The following is an 18,964-nucleotide window of genomic DNA, read 5'->3' as shown; positions in this document are numbered from 1 at the left end:
TGACCAATACTGAAAAAGATATTAAAACTTGGATTGCTTCACGGAAACACCACATGTAAATCTTGAAAGGCTTGACCGCTGTGGTGGTTGAACAGGATACAGCAGATGCTGTGTTGTTTGCTTTCCTTGCCTGTTATCCTGCTTCCCCCCCTCCCCTGCCTTTTCTTTGAAAATACTCCACCATAAATCAAAAGGCTAAGCACCTGTGCATGATCACCTGTCTTCAGTTGGGTCACAGATTCTCTTTCCTTTGTTTGAGAGTCATGTTGTCTCATTTGCAGCTACTCCAGCTTTGTGCCATCTCGGTCAGCTATGAAAGCTAAAACAACCATGGATTTTCCTACCCTGATCCTACCCCATTTGCTTTGGAGTTGGTGGAGTTGTGTTTTTCTAGCAGGCAGAATGCTAGTGCAACTGGCATAAGAGCAGCGCAGGATAATCCGCAAAGTTGTGCTCTTTTTCAGCTACTTCACCCTTGTCATGTTTGGGAAGAGGCTATTTTGCCTGGCAGAAATAGGTAGAGGTTAGAACCTCTACACAAGGTTAGAACCAGAAACCTGGGAAGACACAAACACACTATTTTCAGCACTCACAATAAAATAAATTGTGCATATCCTACCGTATGAAGGTCACTTCCAGAAATTCCTGCTTATTGAGGGTTCATCCTGATTTGCGGAGAAGTTTAAAGACATTGCATTGTTACCCCACAGTTTCCAGCACATTTTCCCATCACTTTCCTTATCTCAAAAAGTCCAGAGGCTGTTTTTGGAAGCAAGTTTCTTGGGCAAGATCATCGAATGCACTTTAAATGCACAGCTTGAATTTGCTGGTATGCAGCTAAATTCTGCCCACAAAATAACAGTCTGGAAGTGCACAAGGCAGAGCTTTCCAAACTGTCTGTCACCACCTGTTAGTGTGCCAGCTGCAGCGTGTAAATGTGTCACACGGATGATCACCACACTCCTCCCAGGGCTGGAAAGGGGTTAGTTTAACCTCCGGTTTGCTAGTTAAGCTGAATTACTGTGTTGCAACATGATGCATGTCTAAAAAGTGTCACCAAAATGAAAGGTTTAGAAAGCTCTGGCCTAAGGCCTCAAAAGTGCATGTGAGGTCTAATGAAGAGACCTGACTGGAACTTATACTATGCCGTATAGATCTTCTTCTTATCCTCTGATTACTTTTTCAGACCGCCGTCCCGCTTGCCCAGTTTTCCCTAGCTGTGAGGGCTAGAAACTTTGTAAGCTTGCATTTCAGAAGGAAACTTGCGTATGGCTGCAAAGCAATTAAAATGGGCGAGAAACACAGAACATTTTGTTAAATGCAGTATTTGGGTTGTTGTTTTTTAATGGCGTTAACATTCTTTTTAACAGCCTTGCATACATTTTGCTTTTTCTCCCTGCTGACACGAATTCACTTGTGAATTCTAACTGAGATGAGAATGTAGTTTTCCGAAAGTGTATATTGCACACAGCATCTAGTATTGCTGATTAGCTCCCTTGGGGGCACCTATCGTACAGTGATCATCTTCTCTGATCTGATCTGAGCTTTAAACTGAGGAGAATATTTAATGCTTTATTAAACCTAGCGGGCAATGCTATTCTGAATTTTGAATAGATGAAAAGAGAGATGTAGTGTTGAGATCCCTGGAAGTAGGAATGGGGAAAACCTGTGCCTGATAATACTGGGCTAGATGGACTGTTGGTGCAGTGCAATACCAGGACAAAAATTATTGAGCTTTTTGTGGGACACTGAGCAAGTTCATTCCTCTCTATATGTCTTTCCCCAAAACTCCACAATAGCCACCTATATTTTGTAACGTGAATATCCATGTGTATAGTATAGTATAGTATAGTATAGTATAGTATAGTATAGTATAGTATAGTATAGTATAGTATTATCAGGAGTGATTAAGAGTGAAATTAAAAGTGAAGAGCAAGCCAAACTTTGTGGACCACTAAGCAGTGGACATGTTCTCCTTGACGGTGCACCTGTGAAACACGGTGTGATGTCAGTGACATTTCCCTGCTGCCACCTTCCTTCAGAAGCAGGAAGGGAAAACTGGGTTTGCCTTGGCTTTGTGTTTGTTGGCTACTTGGGGCACCTAGGGAGTATGGTACCAAGGCATCTCTGTTACATCCCACCCCCTGGAGCCAGAACAGAGTGATGGACCACATAGCCAAGTCACACACTTAATTCAAAAACATTTGGGAGAGGTGCTGTGGTCATCCTCCCACTTGCAGCTCCAGGCTGTGGAGGTGGATCTGGACTTGTGGCACTCGCCAGGACAACAGTGGTGAATGAAATTGTTAAGATACTGGATTATGTGGTCATTAATGAAAATAATTCCCAAGGAACAATTCTGTTGCATAGGTCCTATGCAAATATTTTATCAAATGCACTGGACATCTAGTGGGTCCAGAGATGGGGCAAGGAAGCAGGTGTGTGGAATGTGATTCTGTCCCCCACTGCATGTAGGCTTGCATGCTTAGAGCCTTCTCTAAACCACCTGCTCTTTCTTTTACATGCAGAAGCCATTCAAATGCTACCATTTCTTGAAACCCTGGAAGAGGACAAGTTTGATTTTAATTTTTGTTTCTGTTCTTCAAAACCTGGATTTTTTAGCCCAGTTATTCTGACTAAAACTAACTTCTTCTCCCTGCTCTGCAAATCCCCAAATCTAAGCAGGGATGAAGCACAGGTGGAAGAAAGAACGAGGGGCATGCCTCTCTTGACCTGTTTTGAGCTGCCTAGAAGTTGACTATTGATCTCAGCCAGTTTATACACTGAGGCTAAATACTGCTTGGAGAGCACAAGTATTCCTTGACTTTTTAAAATTAGCTCTTTATATTGATTCTTAACCAGCCTTGTTGGTTTCTCTCTGCTACTATCCACCATCACTGCTGTGTTCCTAGTACTTAGAAATGTACAGTTTAGAGGATACTTAACTTTTTCCTCACCACTTTCCACTGTTAACTTTTTCCTCACCACTTCCCACTGGAAATATTCTTGGTCAACCAGCTTTTGGCATGCTGGTCAGATGCTTTTGGCATGCTGGTCAGTTTTATGTGGTGAACCTTGTTCAGGTCTTTTAATTTGCTAAGCTTGGTTTTAATGTGGTTTGGTTGTTATACTGTGTTTGTGTGTGCTTTGGATTTTAGCATTTTGATGCTTATAAGTTACACTAATACAAACACATTAGAAAGAAGGGATATAAAAAATTGAATAACAGTAAATAAATGGAGTGTTGTGCTTGGACTGGAGAGACATGAGTTCAGGTCCTCATTCAGACACTAAACTCACTGGTTGACATTCCATTTCTGCGTTATCTACTTTATAGGGTTTCTGTAGGTATACCTTGCTTCAATGGTCCCAGAGAAAGATGCCCCCTCCCAGTTGGTCAGCAGGTATGACCTGAGCCCTGTGTCTCCACTTCTTCAAGAATTAAGCCCCATGCAAAAGTTACATCCTTTCTGTACACACCAGGTTTGAGGAGGCTGCTGAAGACGAAAATGCTGTCCCCCTTTATTTTGTACCTGACTTTCCCTCCCTTCAGAAAAACTGCTTTGATTTGCTCCGCTGTAATGCGTTTTTCGATTCTGATCTCCGATGCTGACCAAACAAGGCTGCCTGCAAAAACTGCAGTGCAGGGGCATGAGCCTTGCTAGAAAAGAATGCAACAGCTTCTCAATGGGCAGGGACGAGCTTTGCCTCTTTAGAAAACAACGCACCAGCTGCTGCTCAGGGGCTCTTGCATTTTTCGATTCAAAGGACCTAGTTTAGTAATGGGCCTAACGTAGCATCTCTGGGGGCTGTTCCATTCAAAAATTCTTGGCTTTCCCCACAGTTAGCCCTTTCTGCTGCTGTGTTCTTTCTTTCCTGCATGGGGAAGATCACTTGCGCTAAGCTTGTTCGGTTTTTTCATGGTCTACTTAAGATAATTTTACTTGTGGTGGGTGTTTGTTATGACTTCCTAGGGTATGTGTGTATGTGTATCTCTGGCAATAAACTGCCTGGGCTAGTTCAGATGTAAGGCTGCCCAATTGCTTAATCATGGTCAAGTACCGGTAATTGGCTGCTGGCTGCAAGATAACATGCTCCTTCCTTACATCATCTGGAGTGCAAATTCCCCCTTTAGGCCATTACTGACTAGCTGTTACATGACATCGGTGTGAACTGTAGTTAATTAAGCAGAGTTCTGCTTATCCGATGATCTAACACCTTGGTTGGTTTCAGATGCTAGCTTAAGAGAGAACCCAGCTCTAAGCATGGTCAGACTCTGCAAGAGTAAATGAGTTCTGCCAAAGGAGAAGGATCAAGCAATCCTGCAGCCTGCTTCTGCTTTTTCACCCTGGCTAAGCAGATTGGCAAGATTTTTTATTGCTGTATTTAGGACATTTGCATCCCTCTTTTCTTCCAACATGGAATTCAAGGTGGCATACATAGAATTCCTGTGCCATTTCCCATCCAGGCGCTGACTAGACCCAGATCCCCCATAGCTTTGGCGAGATGGCTACATCTTGTGACCCATAAGCATTCAAAATTTGCCAGGCACCAAGCACATTTTGCACTTAGCTATTGGCCACTTGCGACCAAGTGAAGATGCTCAGGTCCCAGGATGGCGTGTGATATCTTCATCATCTGGAGGTGCGTGTCTAGGGATCCTTGGATCTTGACTGTTTTCACACACTAGCGACACAACCTTTAGAATTCTTTCTGTTATATTTTATCTGCCCAATCAGAATGAATTTCAGGCACCCAAAAGTCACACTGAAAAATACGACTTTCGAGCTCTCTGGCCTGAAAATGGCAACTAGACATTCCATTTTGGCAACCGTAACCCTGGTTTAATGAGCCCTATGGCGCCTAGCTTATATATCTGAGTTTCTAGCACTGTGACCCAGTGGTAGCCAGTGGTGAGGGATGAAGGGAGTAGTTTGAAAAGAAATCTGGAGAGCACCAGTTTGGGGAAGACTGCTAACACTCCCCAGACTTTATGTACTATGAACATTTTGGACAATTGTCAGCAATGCTTACCTTATTACTCCCTTGTACATGCATGAGCACAAGCGTATACAAGCATATTACAAGCATATTTTTAAAGAAGGGAAATTGAGTCTGCAGTTGTCAGATAAAAAGCATGCGTGGGCAATGGTCTTGTGTTAACTTAGCTTGCCAGTGTTGACTTCAAAGGCAATAGGGGCTTTGGTATTATTGTAAGTCTTAAAAAGTAATCTTATAAAGTGCAGATCTGCCTGCCAAGTAGCTGTGCTAAAGAGGCCAAGAGTGCATAATATATTGTCAGGGCTATGATGAAGAATGAACAAATTGGAGAAAGACAGAAGCCTACTGAAAAATGCTGCATGTGAATAAAATTTTGTGCATAAAACTGATTTTAAAAATAGCATGCTACTGACTCAGCTCACTGTCTGATTAAGACGCTTGCCTTAAAAAAAATAAAATCTCCATCGCAAAACGGTGGAGCCTTTTAAATTCTGTTTCCTTCATATCATAATTAAAATTCATCTGGCATAGGTTTCATTGAACACAAGAGCTTGATCTCCAAGGCTCTGCTGCAGGAATGGGGAACCCGTGACCCTCCAAATCTTGCTCATCCCTGGCCGTTGGCCATGCTGGCTGGGGCTGATGGGAGTTCAACAATGTAGGTCCCCTCCAGTGCTTTGCAGTCCCTTCAAACACAAATGTTAGGAGCAAACATTGAGGTTTGAGGGGACAGAATGAAGGAGACATTTGGTGAATAAAGGGGACGTTTCATGTTCCAGATGGAAACATGAACAATTTGAGAGCTGTGAGCAGCTGTGTTTTTTCACTTTCGCCTCCTCTTTTCTCTCATCTAGCAACTTGTTTTCTTCTGCCAGGTGTCCATTTAGCTTGTGGAATTGTGTGGCTTTTCCCTTTGCTTGAAGTACCTTCGCTTAGCTCTCACAATTTCTCTCATTCTCAAGGCTTTTTATGATGGGAGACAACTGTATGTCTCCATTTTAGTCGGGTAATTTCCTTGATCATAACTCTTCCTTGACTTTCTCCATAGGTGGTTGAGTAGTGGAAACATAGTTAAAGCGGTCCATCTAGTTTGCACCAGGGCTTTCAGGACAGATGCAATTGAAGTAATCTGTTTAACTACTGGATAATAGTCTTTTAGTTCTGCATGTCACAGACACAAAATACACCGATCCAAGGCCCTTAATTGTGTGCTTTCTCTGTGAGAGGTCCAGAGGGGTGGCCACAGGAGAACAGGCCTTTTCTGCAATGGTTCCTCATCTGTAGAATGTTCTTCCCAGGAAGGTTCACTAGACGCTTTCATTATATATCTTTAATCACCAGGCAAAAACCTTCTTCTTAAACCGGGCCTTTGGCTAATTACGTCTATGGCCTTTTCAACTGTCTGTGGGGGTATTGTTAATGTTCGTCATTATGATATGTATTTTTGTGTTTTTATATTGTAAACTGGCCTGTGAATTGGGATGAAGGCAGTGTTGACTTTGATGCTGGTGATGCTAATACTCATTATGGTTAGTGATGAAGAAGAAGAAGAGGAGTTTGGATTTGATATTTGCTGCTTTTGACCTTTAAAGCCCTTCACAGCCTAGGACCCTCGTACCTACGAGACCGCCTCTCCACGGAGAGCCTCAAGGTCCATAAATAGCAACACCCTAGTGTCCCGGGCCCTAAGGAAGTTAGATTGGCTTCAACCAGAGCCAGGGCCTTTTCAACTCTGGCTCCGGCCTGGTGGAACTCTCTGCCTCATGAGACCAGGGCCCTGCAGGATCTGATTTCTTTCCGCAGGGCCTGTAAGACGGAGTTGTTCCGCCTGGCCTTTGGCTTGGAGCCAATTTGATTCCATCCCTCTCTTTCTTTTTTCCTTTCCTTCTTCTCCTACGATGAGGCTATATTTTAATATTTTAATGTTTAAATATTTTAATGTTGTATTTTAATTTTGTTTTAAAGTTGTAATCATTCAACTTGTTTTTATTATTGCTTGTAAGCCGCTCTGAGCCCGGCCTTGGCTGGGGAGGGCGGGGTATAAATAAAAAAATTGTTGTTGTTGTTGTTGTTATTATTATTATTATTATTATTATTATTATTATTATTATTATATCCTGCTTTAACAAAGGAGTCTCAAAGCGGCTAACAATCTCCTTTCCCTTCCTCCCCCACAACAAACACTCTGTGAGGTGAATGAGGCTGAGAGACTTCAGAGAAGTGTGATTAGCCCAAGGTCACCCAGCAGCTGTATGTGGAGGAGCGGGGATGCAAACCCCGTTCACCAGATTACGAGTCTACCGCTCTTAACCACTACACCATGTTAGCTCCCCAGGAGAGAGGAGGGAATTTGGACAAGAAGGCAGTGCTTTGTTGCACATTCACAGTTACAGTCCTAACCATGGTTAATATGCTAGTAAACTTTTTGTGTACCTTGGGCCTGAGGGTGTGACAGTGGCCTCATTTTTATCTTGGAAATATTGGCAAAGTTTCTGTTCAGTAAAAAGAGGCATATTTCGGAAAAGGCAGCAAATTCACTTGTGTATTTCCCACGTAAAGAATTTCAGTAAACCATGTCCATTAGGATTGCTATTTAAAAGTCTGACACCTATGGGTATTCAGCAAGATGGAAACACCATGCCTCACAGTAAAGGTACTTACATACCGGAGTCATTATTATTTCAACTGTTTCCATTTTTGCAGTTCCCACAGGTGCCTCTTAAATAGGTTGTTGATTGTGCTTGGACACGATGTTTCCACTTTAAAGATTTCATGTTTAAATACCACTTAGGTCAATAGCCAGCTTTCCACTGCATCTGGTCATTGGGTTAATTTTTGTTGGTTATAAAAGATTTGCTTTTCTAAAAGGAAAGTATTAATTACAGATGAATCCCAATAGACAGTAGTAGCCAAATTTAGGTTTTTACACTCTTTAGACCGCCCGCCTCAACTGAATTGCTGTTCTCCTCCCCCCACCTTACCTAGAACTGAAACTTAGGCAAAATGATCTGCTTTAATGCTTTGAAAAGATGCAACACGCAAAATGAAAATAAGTGTTCTTTGAGAGTCAAAACATGCACAGTGGAATTTTCAAAAGTCATCATTTGTTGAGGCTGTGAGCTCCTGAGGCCTGGAGGCTTAACAAAGACTTGATAATTGCACACTGGGGTCTTGTCTCTCCATCTTGGGAGAGAGAAGTGTTTGAATAGTACCTCTGCCTGCCTTGTGAAGTGCTTGATGATTCACCATTGTAATAGCAGGGTCCTGACACGAGTGCTAGACAGAAATGTGTGCCACTAGATTAGGGTCAGAATTTTTGACTTCATAGCAGATGCTGCAACCAGCACCTGTGCAATGTAGGCTAAGAATTCATAATGCCAAGATTCAAGCTGGGATCCTCTTAGGCTGTGAACCACTGGCTTCCCCTCTCTGAGGCTATAGAGGCTATAGAAGCCGTGCTGTCCTGCCTGCCCATTCATGCTTCCAGGTCCAGGTTCTGTGTTAGTAGGCTCTAGTCTTTCTGTGGCTTCTTGGCCTTGCTGCATGTGGAGAAGCTTGTCAGTCTACCTTCCTGCTCCTCCTCTCCTTGCTTGTCAGCATTATCCTTTGGAGCAGCATTGCCTACATCCTCAGTCCAGCCCCCATCTTTTAGATGGGATCTATGTCCCAGACCTCAGCCTCTGACTGGTTTTGCTGCAGGATTCCCTCCTCTTCTGGATCTCCCCCAGTTTTCCGTCCAACCCTTGTCCCGCTGCTGTTATGACTTGCAGTTCAGCTTCCCCATTTTGGCCTGTTTACGACCTAGCGTAGGTGATGACCCTCCACATTCTGTTGGACTACAACACCCATCATCCCTGACATTTGGCTATGCTGGCTGGGGCTGATGGAAGTTGAAACTAAGAAATATCTAGAGGATTACAGGTTCCCCACTCCTGAACTTAGTGGCTGCACGTGCATGTGGTCCCCTGTCCCCTGAAAGACACCCGATTAGACAGTTAAAATGCAAATATTCAGCTCTCGCCGTGGTGCCCTCCTCATTGCACTGTTTGCTTTTCTCCCCAGGATGTTGCGCTTCCGCCTTCTCCCTGCCGCAGCAGGTTTAGCTGCCATTTCTAGACGTCACTATGGAACAGCGCATTCCCTCCATGGCCGGCGTAGGCTCATGATGGTGGCTTTTGTAGGGACAACAGCTGTAACGGCAAGTGCTGGACTTCTTTGGAAAAGGTAAGTGCTTTGAACTGCCATTGCAGCTCTCTTTGACTTTCAAAACTAAACTTCAGGCTGTTGCTTTGATAACAAATTACTGTTTGTAGTGGCCATAAAGCTGATTTTGAACAAATCTTGCTCCTTGATTGCGCAGTGCAGCTGCCATTCTTTTTGCTCTGTTTGAGCTGACAAAGAAAGGAGCAGGTCCAGTAGCTACCGGGGTTGTGCTCCACATCCCTTCAATTACCACCCTTTCCAAGCTGGCTGTATGGTGTGCTTTTTTTTTTTAAAGAGCTATTTTATGCTAATGAACACAAAAGCAGCATGTATAGTTCAAAAGCTTTGAAGAAGATATATTTCAGAGTTGATAACTTTTAAAAAACTTTTTATTACCTGTGTAATAAGCAATCTTATTAGCACTGGCGAAGGAAGAGGAGTGCAGGGGGCGCGCACCGCCCCTGGCAGCGCGATCCCAGTGGGGTGCCATCGTGGCTGCCCCCCTGCCTGTGCTGGGTGCCACGCCCCCAGGATATGCACCACGCCCCTGGGGCGCACACCAGCCCCACCCCCGCCTGCTCTCCGCCCCCTGGCGCTGGAGCATGAATCTCCGCCACTGCTTATTAGTTAGCTGCATAAAGGAGAGAAGTCACAACTGCAACACTATTGCATACTTCTCCCTTTTTGTGTGACAAAGAAAAGGTATTGGAGGCTTGTCCCATGTGCAGAATGGCACTGATAATATGGGCTACATATCTGAAGTGCTAATCTTTCAGTCACTTCTTTATGTCCAGTGTATTTTCGTCATTGAGTTGGGCAAGCCGAAGGAAACTCTTGTCAAATATGCTTGAATGGTTTTAAGGGCATTTTCTTATCCTCTTGTATAGTATTCTGAAACCACTTGAAGCAGCATGTTGGCTCTGACCTGCATAGTGGCTAAGTACAGGTGCTGGTTTTTCTTGGAAATAGCTCCTTCTGTAACTTGACTGGGAAGCAATTTGCTTATTGTTAATGCCACAGAGATATCTTCGAGCCAGATATGCTTCCCTGCCTGCAGAGATGCTACCTAGTCCCAGTTTCCAACTTGGAGAAGAGTTGTGGAAGAAATGATATCTCTGGCAGTGGAAGGGGAAGATGTGGCCCTTTATTTGAGGTTGGGAAAGGACTAAGGTGCTATTTCACTGCCCCTCACTTTCTCTTTACTGTAATCCACTTGGAAAAATCACTGCCCAAATTTATCATATTTAAACACACCTCTTACTCTGGTCAAAAAACCCAGTTTCATTTCATTATTTTGGAAGAATCTGGGTTCAATCCTAAGCACGTACAGTGGTACCTCTGGTTAAGAACTTAATTCGTTCTGGAGGTCCGTTCTTAACCTGAAACTGTTCTTAACCTGAGGTACCACTTTAGCTAATGGGCCTCCCGCTGCCGCTTCGCCACCGCTGCACAATTTCTGTTCTCATCCTGAAGCAAAGTTCTTAACCCAAGGTACTATTTCTGGGTTAGTGGAGTCTGTAACCTGAAGCGTCTGTAACCCGAGGTACTACTGTATACACAGAAGCAAGCCTTGCTCGGTTCAGTGGGATTTCCTAACTATGCTTGGATTGCAGACTCAGGGACCTTGGATTTTGTCTCTAAGGGAAGGGAATTCCACAGTTGAGCAGCCAATACGAAATATCTTGTCGTCCTGACCTTCCTTGTCTATGGTAGGGGTCATGATAGGACAGAGGCAGATCTAATAGAAATGGGAATAAAGAAAAAGGAATTCTCAAGCACTTGTTTAAACACCTGAAGGTAAAGTCAGAAGCCTCTCAAGGTTATGTAAACTTCCAGAGGGGGATCCTTCTAATTGGGAACAGTAACTAATTCAAAGTGAGGCTTTGTATAAATATTCTATCAGGGAAGTTCACCCACTGCAGAGGCAATATAACACAGTGCTTGTTTTCCTTCAATTAGTTAAGCAAATATGCTTTCATTGGTATATGAATCCTTGCTGTGCTACAAAACTGCAACCTCCTCAGGGGTGGGAGGATAGTGGTTTTGCTTCTTCTTTTTTTTCAAAACTTCCCTTGCATTGCACAGACTGTGATGATATGTGACACTAATAAGGAGTGTGTGGCTTCCAATATTCCAGTTAACCTTGAGTAGTCTATTTCTAGAGCTGTGGCACTTAATCAAGAGTTCAATGAGAAGGCCCATTATAGTAATCCTTGTCCACTGCAGGGGGCCCATCCCTTTGTGCCTGAAGATGAATTGGCTTTGTGGGCTTTTCTACAACAACTCTAATGGCTTCTTGGGGAAAACACTTCTTTTAACTACCTTGGTGTGGTGTGTATTTCTTCCTTCCTCTTGGTTTCCCAGGGATTAGTATTGCTTGTGAATCTGGATCAGAAAGTGTGTTCACAATAGAAATTAACTTCAGCTGCATGGGCATCCTCACGCATCAACATTTGTGCTCTCTAACTAATCCCGAAGATAAAGCACACTATAGGTGCCTGGCTTTGTGATTTCAAAACTTGTTGCCAAAGACCCATTTGCAAATTAACTGTGCCATGGATCTGCTGTAAAAATACATGGATTCAGCTTTTAAAATCTGCATGAGCTGACTGCATGGCTACTCAAGAAATACTACATCTAGTCTTTTCCCCCAAATCCTCAACATGCTACCCAATCATTCTCAATAGTCTTTACTGCTACCTTATAAGGTAGGGCACTATTATGAACTCTGTGTTCTTATGGTGGGGCACGCAGGCTGAGGCTTAGAGTGCAGTGGTCTTCCGTAAGCACATAGCACAAGTGAGACTTGAGCCAGGGACTTTCTCCAACGTGGAGCACATTCTCTTTGCGACTGTATGCTGGTTGTAGTGTTACTGTTGCAATTCACCTTAAGTCAGGCCGTGATCTTCCAGCTGGAAGACCAAAGGCACTGTTGGATTCTGGTCCTGTGCTGGAACCCATAGGAGAAAGCAGGAAGGGTGCTGGACCACGGACAGCTCCGAGTGAGCAGCTGGCTGCAACAAAGGTTGAGACCGGGCTGAGGCCTTTCATACCTCTGTCTCCAGCCTGCTTCCTGTCGAGAGAACTTCAGAGCCTCAAAGGGCCAGCCCTCTGGCCCTGAAGATGGGCACTCCTTTTTTTCACAGCTTCCAGTGCTGCCAGAGTGGTGGTGCGTTTTGGGAGTTATCTGGTCCTTCTGACTCAGGAGAATATGTCTGTGAGAATCCAGGTTCTGGCCGTATGAGCCCAGGTGGTCTGGTAGGTTCCTATCCAACTGCCTCAGGTGCAATGGCCCTGCTATCTTCCACAGTCAGCTCTTTGCTCTGACCCAGACCCAGCTCCCCACCTGGGGCCTCTGCAGCCCCTGACTCTGTGTCCAGATCACACAGAGCATTGGTGAGGAACTTCAGGCCTGGGGGTCGAATGCCTCTCTGTCTGTCTTTCCAGAACTCTTCCCAGGCTGCATCCCTCATTAGCCCTGCTTCATACAGTGAATGTTTTCTCCTGGGTGGACTGTGTCCTTGGAGTCAGATAATGCCTTTTTTTGTCTGGTTGGAGGGTGGAAAGCTGTGTGTGTGTGTGTGTGTGTGCGCGCGCGCGCACACACACACACACACATTGAAACAAGCCTACTATACAAAGGTAAAACTTACATTTGTTGCCTCATTTTTGCTTTTAGCCTCACCCACTCCTGGCATGTGGCCCTTGGAAGGTTGCCCAGAAAGAAATGTAGCCCTGCGGCTGAAAAACATTCCTCTCCCCTGGCATAGAAAGATTGGGCATAGTTTTCTATGCAGTGCTTGAGTCAAAAGTATTTTCTGCACCAGGCTAAACAATAATTTTTCCCAGTTGTAGCTTAACAAGGTTTTCTAGGAGGGGAAGCTGTGGGACAGGAGCTTGGCAAGGCTAAAGTTAAGATGTGATGCTTTTAGAAGTTCTTCCCAGACAGCTTTCTGCCTAGACAATTGTCGTTTCAGTGGTAAAGGTGCCTAGTCATTACCAGCTGCAAATACAGAGTCTGTTGATGGGCAACAGAAGTTGCTGACAAAATGACACTTGCAGTTCTTAACCCATCTAGGGAAAACATTTCTAACATTCTGGTTGGCTGAAATGGGAGTTGTCTTTCATGAATGGAAATACATCTGTAGAGGTTACATAATGCAGTTTCAGAGCAGACTCCCCCAAGGTTTCATAATGGCAATAGAAGTAACCTAGGAACATGGATATTGAGAGATCTACTTTTACAAGCTATATGAGGCTAAGGTGAGAGCAATTAAACTTTACAGTGGAGGGCAATTTTTTCTATAAATGGAAATTAAGGCTCTTGAACATTGACAGGCATACTAATCTTGCATCTAGCTTGTTCATTGCTAGAAGGCCTCAGTTCCATGTCTACGGCTGCAGTTTTTCTTCAATTCCCTAGCTTCTCCCCATCTCCAATACTACTGGGCTGGAAGAAGGCTTCATTAAGTGCTAGGGCTTCTTGAGATTTTCAAGCAGTGACTAACGAAGGCTTGTTCTCTGTGGGCTAGATTTTCTGTAACACATTCACTCCTCCAAGCCTTGTTTTGAATATTAATGCATATGTTGCATGCCCGGTAGGCATCTGCCTGACAGTTGTGTTCTTCTTAGTGAACAGCATGGTCCTAAAAACATAGGGAGGCATTTGGCGGACATATAGTTGGATGTTGTAGTTGATCGTGACTGCTCAGAATATGTCCACCATACACTTTATTAGCAGCCTTTTAAAGCCATTCTCAATAGCCCACAAACATTTCTGCCTTTTCCCAGCCATGTGTACACTTGGGGTGTGTAGATGACCTGAGAGCACCCTGGAAGTGAGTCCTACTCATCACAAGTGATCCAGGCCAGTGGCTATTTGCAAGCCTGGGTCATAGGCACTTATCTTCCCTTCAAAAGCTGATGTGTGTGAACTGGTCCCTCGTATGGTTATTTTCCAGATACAGTTGATGGTTGTCTCTAGTTTAGTATTATTATTCTGCGCCTCCAGAATCCTGTCCATTTTACTTGCCCTGAGCTAGTAATGTGGAGCTTCCTCAGAGCTACAAGTATAAACTTTGAGTAAATATTCTTTCTCTTCCCCCAAATTAAATAGAAAGCTGACAAGGCTAAAGAATCTGTATACTGTAGGTGGTTCAAGTGTTGGTGTATAGGTTCTTCCTGGAGCTCTGGGTTCAAAGAGGATTGGAGGACATCCTAAAGTCTAAAGTCCTAAAGTCATGCTAGTAACTTAGCTTCCCTTATTTCTGTTGAATAGTTGAGGGCAAAAGACTTACTTATACATTGCCACAGGAATATAAAAAGTCCTCTTGCCGTGTGGCACAATTGCATCTGACTCAACAGATAGGAATTGCTTGTCAGGCAGAGGGGTTTTATTAGGCGCATTTGAATATTTATGGCTGTGCATGCTTTAATGACTCATTCGGAAATCAGTAGCATAATTGGTGTTTTATTATTAGAATGAAGTATGCTTTGAGGTGTAGTAATTGTGCCACACCAGTTTCTTCACCTGAAGCAAGGAAACTGCTGCAAGTAATTCTAAGATGAAAATGTCCATGCCCCATGTATTAGTGGCAAATGAATTTTCTTTGAACTCCAAACTCAGGAACTTAAACATCGTTTTTAATTCTGTCTGTTGGTTTTTCTAGAGCAGCACGGGCACCCTCTGGTGGAAAACATGGGAAACAACTTCTAAACTGGTGGCAGTTGGTAAATCCTGTTTAGGGAGCCACAATCATGCTAAGAAACTCAGTGGTACTAAATGTACCACTCCAGAAGGCTTAATGCTACATAATGCATCTCTTTGGATCAAACCTGGAGATTTGCTCATGAAATCAATTAATCCCAATTTTCCTTTTTGATCTCCTTCCTTACCTGTATCTTCCAACCCAGAGGAGTTTTCCTCTTGCCTCAACTCAGCCTGCTGCTTTTGCTGTTGTGAATTGTGAGGATAAAGTCAAGCTTGTTGCACTCTGACCTGTCGGGAAATATGCTTATGATCTTGGCTTGCTAAAGACATTCCACGGTGAATTGGCTGGCACTGTGTCCCTTTGAAGCCTGTGTGGCAAATACGTCTTCTGCCTATTAAAAGTAAACAGTATGCTGCTGCCAGTTGCCAAGGGAAGCTGGAAGCAGAGTGATTGAAAGGCTCGTAAACAAAAACTCCAGATTGATCAAAGCATAACAAATATGTGAGAGCTGCAATCAAACAGTTGCACACCCCTACGATGCATTGATTTCAGTAAATCTTGAGTATTTGCAACTCATTTTAGCATTGGCGTCCAATCGTTGTGCATTCTGCAGATGGCTGGCATCTATCTCAGCTGCGTTGCCTCCAAACATCAGCATGCAGCCTCTGGGAAACTGGCTAATTTGTTTCTTTGGTGGCTTTATTAGATTTTTATTACGCATCTGGGGAGTTGAATTTATAGGCTTTTTCGAAGTAAGGATCCCTATATTGCTCTTATCTGTACAGTTCTTAAAATTATAACGTCTGCTTGCGACACATGCGCAAGCATAGCATGATTTACATCTGGTCCACTAGCGGGCATCAGTAGCATCTGTTTTTCCAAAACAATTGGCCATCTACTTCTGCCTGCATTTAATTGTGTTGTCCTGTGGCTTGTGTGTCTGGCCTTGTGAGGTTAATTGTATTTGTCCAGAATAATCCAGGAATTAACCTATAACTATATCATGAGTAACTGCACGGCTTCTGCAGACACTTTCCTTGCCTGGCTGTGTGTGAGGATAACGTACAGCGAGGCCAGTGATAAACTTGTAGTGAAAAGTTATCAATGACATTGGTTTGGTGTGGGTGCAATGTACCTGCTCTTTGTGCAGCTAGGAGAACAGGGTATTATGAGATTCCCCCCCTCTTCCCTTCTAATGCATGGTTTCTCCCCTCCTTTTTTGTTTTTGGTTTTAAGGGGACACCTGCACTAACCAAAATGTGAATACCTCCTTCAAACTGTGGTTTCAAGTTACCTATGAGTAGAATTAACATCAGTACATATATATTATGATTTAGTGTCAAAAGGGAGACAGGAAGAAAATTCCTATGTTGAGGGGAATAAAAGAAGAAGATAATCCATCTGTTGGAGGAAAGAAAGCAACTCTCACAACATCCTGTCCTGGTTCTGTTTAAGAGTTGGTGACTGTTACATCTGACTGGGTCTTAGTCTGAATGATTTTCATAGTAGAGCAGAAGGTTTAGTAAATATTCTCTCTGTTTGGAAAATCTGAATCTTCTCCACCTCCATTCCTCCTCCTCCTAGAAAATACCACTGTCCTTCCTCTTTAACTGAGGCATTTTCCATCTCTATTTCTGCTACAACAGCCCATCAGTTTATGCCAGATTTATGGCAGATGGGTTTCCCTCCCCACAATATTTCTTGCATTTCCCCCCCCTGTTTGGGAGGCACGGAAAGGTTCTGTCACCATCGTATTTTGAAGTCTTATGATTTGCATAGTGTAGATGTTTAAATCCAGTCCTTCTGTGTTGGTATATGTCACAATTTGAGTGAGTGTGAGGGCTGAGCAAGCAGTTCCTACAATTCTCTACCATTTACTATTGCTGGGAGAAGCTGCTGATTTGAATAACATGATATTAGATAACGCTATGCTTACCATTCATTGCAGGGTTGTTCCTCTTTCTGTCTTTGTCAAAGCAAATATGTTGCAATACTTGGGTGGTTTACATACTTCAGTTCTCCAAGATTCGTGAAAATTTGCTCCCCCAAATTTTCACTTTTATAGAGTTCTTACAGGATGGCAGTTTTGTGTGCATGTTGAATTTGGCTAATATTTATATAAATTTTGCATGGCATTCTGTGAAGTTGTTGCATGATTACTTGAGACCCTGGGTCTGTCTAGTGGTCCAAATTGAGTATTGTCTAGCAGCAGCTCTCCCAGATTTCCTGGCCCAGTCATACCTGGAGTTGCTGGGGATTGACCCAGGAGGCTGTATCAAAAGCAGGTGCTCTGTTACTGAAATTTGGCCCTTCCTCATGGATGCAGTACTATATATTCCAACTGGTAGAAATTTTACAAGGTATCAGTGGAATTCTTACCCTGCCTTGCTACCAGGGATCCTTTTCATTGGCAATGCCGTGGGTTGAACCTGAAATATTCTGCCTGCACATAATTGCTCTACTACTGATCTTTTGTCCCTCTCATGACCAGGTGATGAACTCTGCTATTTTTTGTCCTTCACCCAACAAGCTCAGATCTTTTTTATTATTATTAGATATTGGTCTGTGTTTCAGAATCTCCATCTTAGCTACGACTTACTCTTTTTTATATACAGAAAGTGGACTGATGAGGAACCACTGCTCCATAGGTGAAATGCAGTTTTCCAAGCCTTCCTGTTTAGCCCTTTATATATATTTTTTTCCTCTGCACCCTCCTCACGTGCTTTTGCCTGCCTGACATGTGTCTTACTTTCCTGGATAGAAGAGGGTGTTCCTGGTGTGTGTGGCCTCCGGCTTTAGTATGACTGGAATGTAGCTAAACATACAAAGGTAGGAGTTCCAGCAGTTGTTTTGCTCATCCTGGCCCTGCCCATCACTGACACACAGCTCCTGGAAAGTTGCCCACAAGAGAGTGAAGACCTCGGGCTGGAAAAAGTTCCCCATGCCTTCATTTTAGTAACCACACTGTTACATTGCATTAATCCCACTATTGTAGAGTTGGGCAAAATATGGCCCTAGGCACATATGCAACCCTCTGCCTAATTTCAACAGGGATCAGTTCAGACTGATCCACCTCTCCTGCAACTGGGTGAGACGGAAGAGAGAAGGAGGGAAGGAGGGAGGGAAGGAAGCGATAGAAAGAAACATTGGGCTCCCAACAAATTCCCTTAGGGGAATGTGGCCCATTACAGAAAAATGTGTGTGTCTTTCCCAACACACTGTTGGGTACTCTTGTGACCTAGGCTCTCCCCTTGAAAATCCGAATGTACTTTGAGAGAGGAAAGGAGGAAATCCCTAGGCTGCCTGTGACTTTCAGTCAAACAGACTTGGGCAAATTTGTTTACGGTCTTGCTCTGACATCGCTAATTATTGTGTAGGTGTGTGAGCAAGGCTCTTCAGTGCAACTGCACAGGCATTTAAGGCAGTGGCATAATTGCATAATTTAACATGCCGTGTTAAAAGCAAGGTTGTTTTTGTGCATCCAGGTGGTGACTAATGAGCTGTGTGGCACTGTTATACATTTGCAACTAGGAGATGAATCTAGATTGGGAAGAAACAAAAAATCCTGCTATAGTACTTGAAAGTCAACTGGGGTTCTGCTGTTTCTGCCTTACTTTAGGAAGTGTGTTCCTATAGGTAAGGCACACACTTCCTCTTCTTGTCCTGAGTTTTAACTCCTTTACTTTGTCCTAAGTTTTAACTCCTTTACTTTGAAATCCTGCAGATTGATTCACTGGTCAGAGCTGTCACATATATATAACTGGTTCACTGTGAATTTGGTGTTACTTGTGTGGACCTTGGGCTGATGTGGTCCCATTCCTCTTGTGCTCTTATTCTTTTATTTTTGTTTGTTTGTGCTACATCTTAGTGAGCAAACAGTGGCTTGCGCTTGCCTTCCGAGCCAGACTTGGAAACCATGGTTTGAATGTGGTTTCCTATTCTGTTTTGGGTGGACAAGAGCAAACCAGGTTTTGCCAGATGTAGTGTCACCTTTTGGTTTGAGCAGGATAGGTGCAGCATTTAGGGAACAACAGAGCATGAAAGCCAAA

The 18,964-nt window shown here is 43.6% G+C and overlaps 1 protein-coding gene across 1 annotated transcript in view; it reads left to right on the top strand.

Moving 5' to 3' along the window:
• The window catches only part of MICU1 (mitochondrial calcium uptake 1), a 129,110-nt gene that overhangs the window by 7,801 nt on the left and 102,345 nt on the right, over positions 1-18,964 (top strand). The window contains exon 2 of the mRNA XM_083740715.1: positions 9,064-9,225. Within this exon, the coding sequence (XP_083596841.1) occupies positions 9,065-9,225 (161 nt within the window). The 5' untranslated portion in view covers position 9,064. The remainder of the gene's footprint in view (positions 1-9,063; positions 9,226-18,964) is intronic.

This window comes from Podarcis gaigeae (assembly GCF_964106915.1).
Source record: "Podarcis gaigeae genome assembly, chromosome: 5".
Classification (NCBI taxonomy): Eukaryota; Metazoa; Chordata; class Lepidosauria; order Squamata; family Lacertidae; genus Podarcis; species Podarcis gaigeae.
Note: the sequence above shows the minus strand (reverse complement) of the source record. Positions and strands in the feature narration are given on the sequence as shown.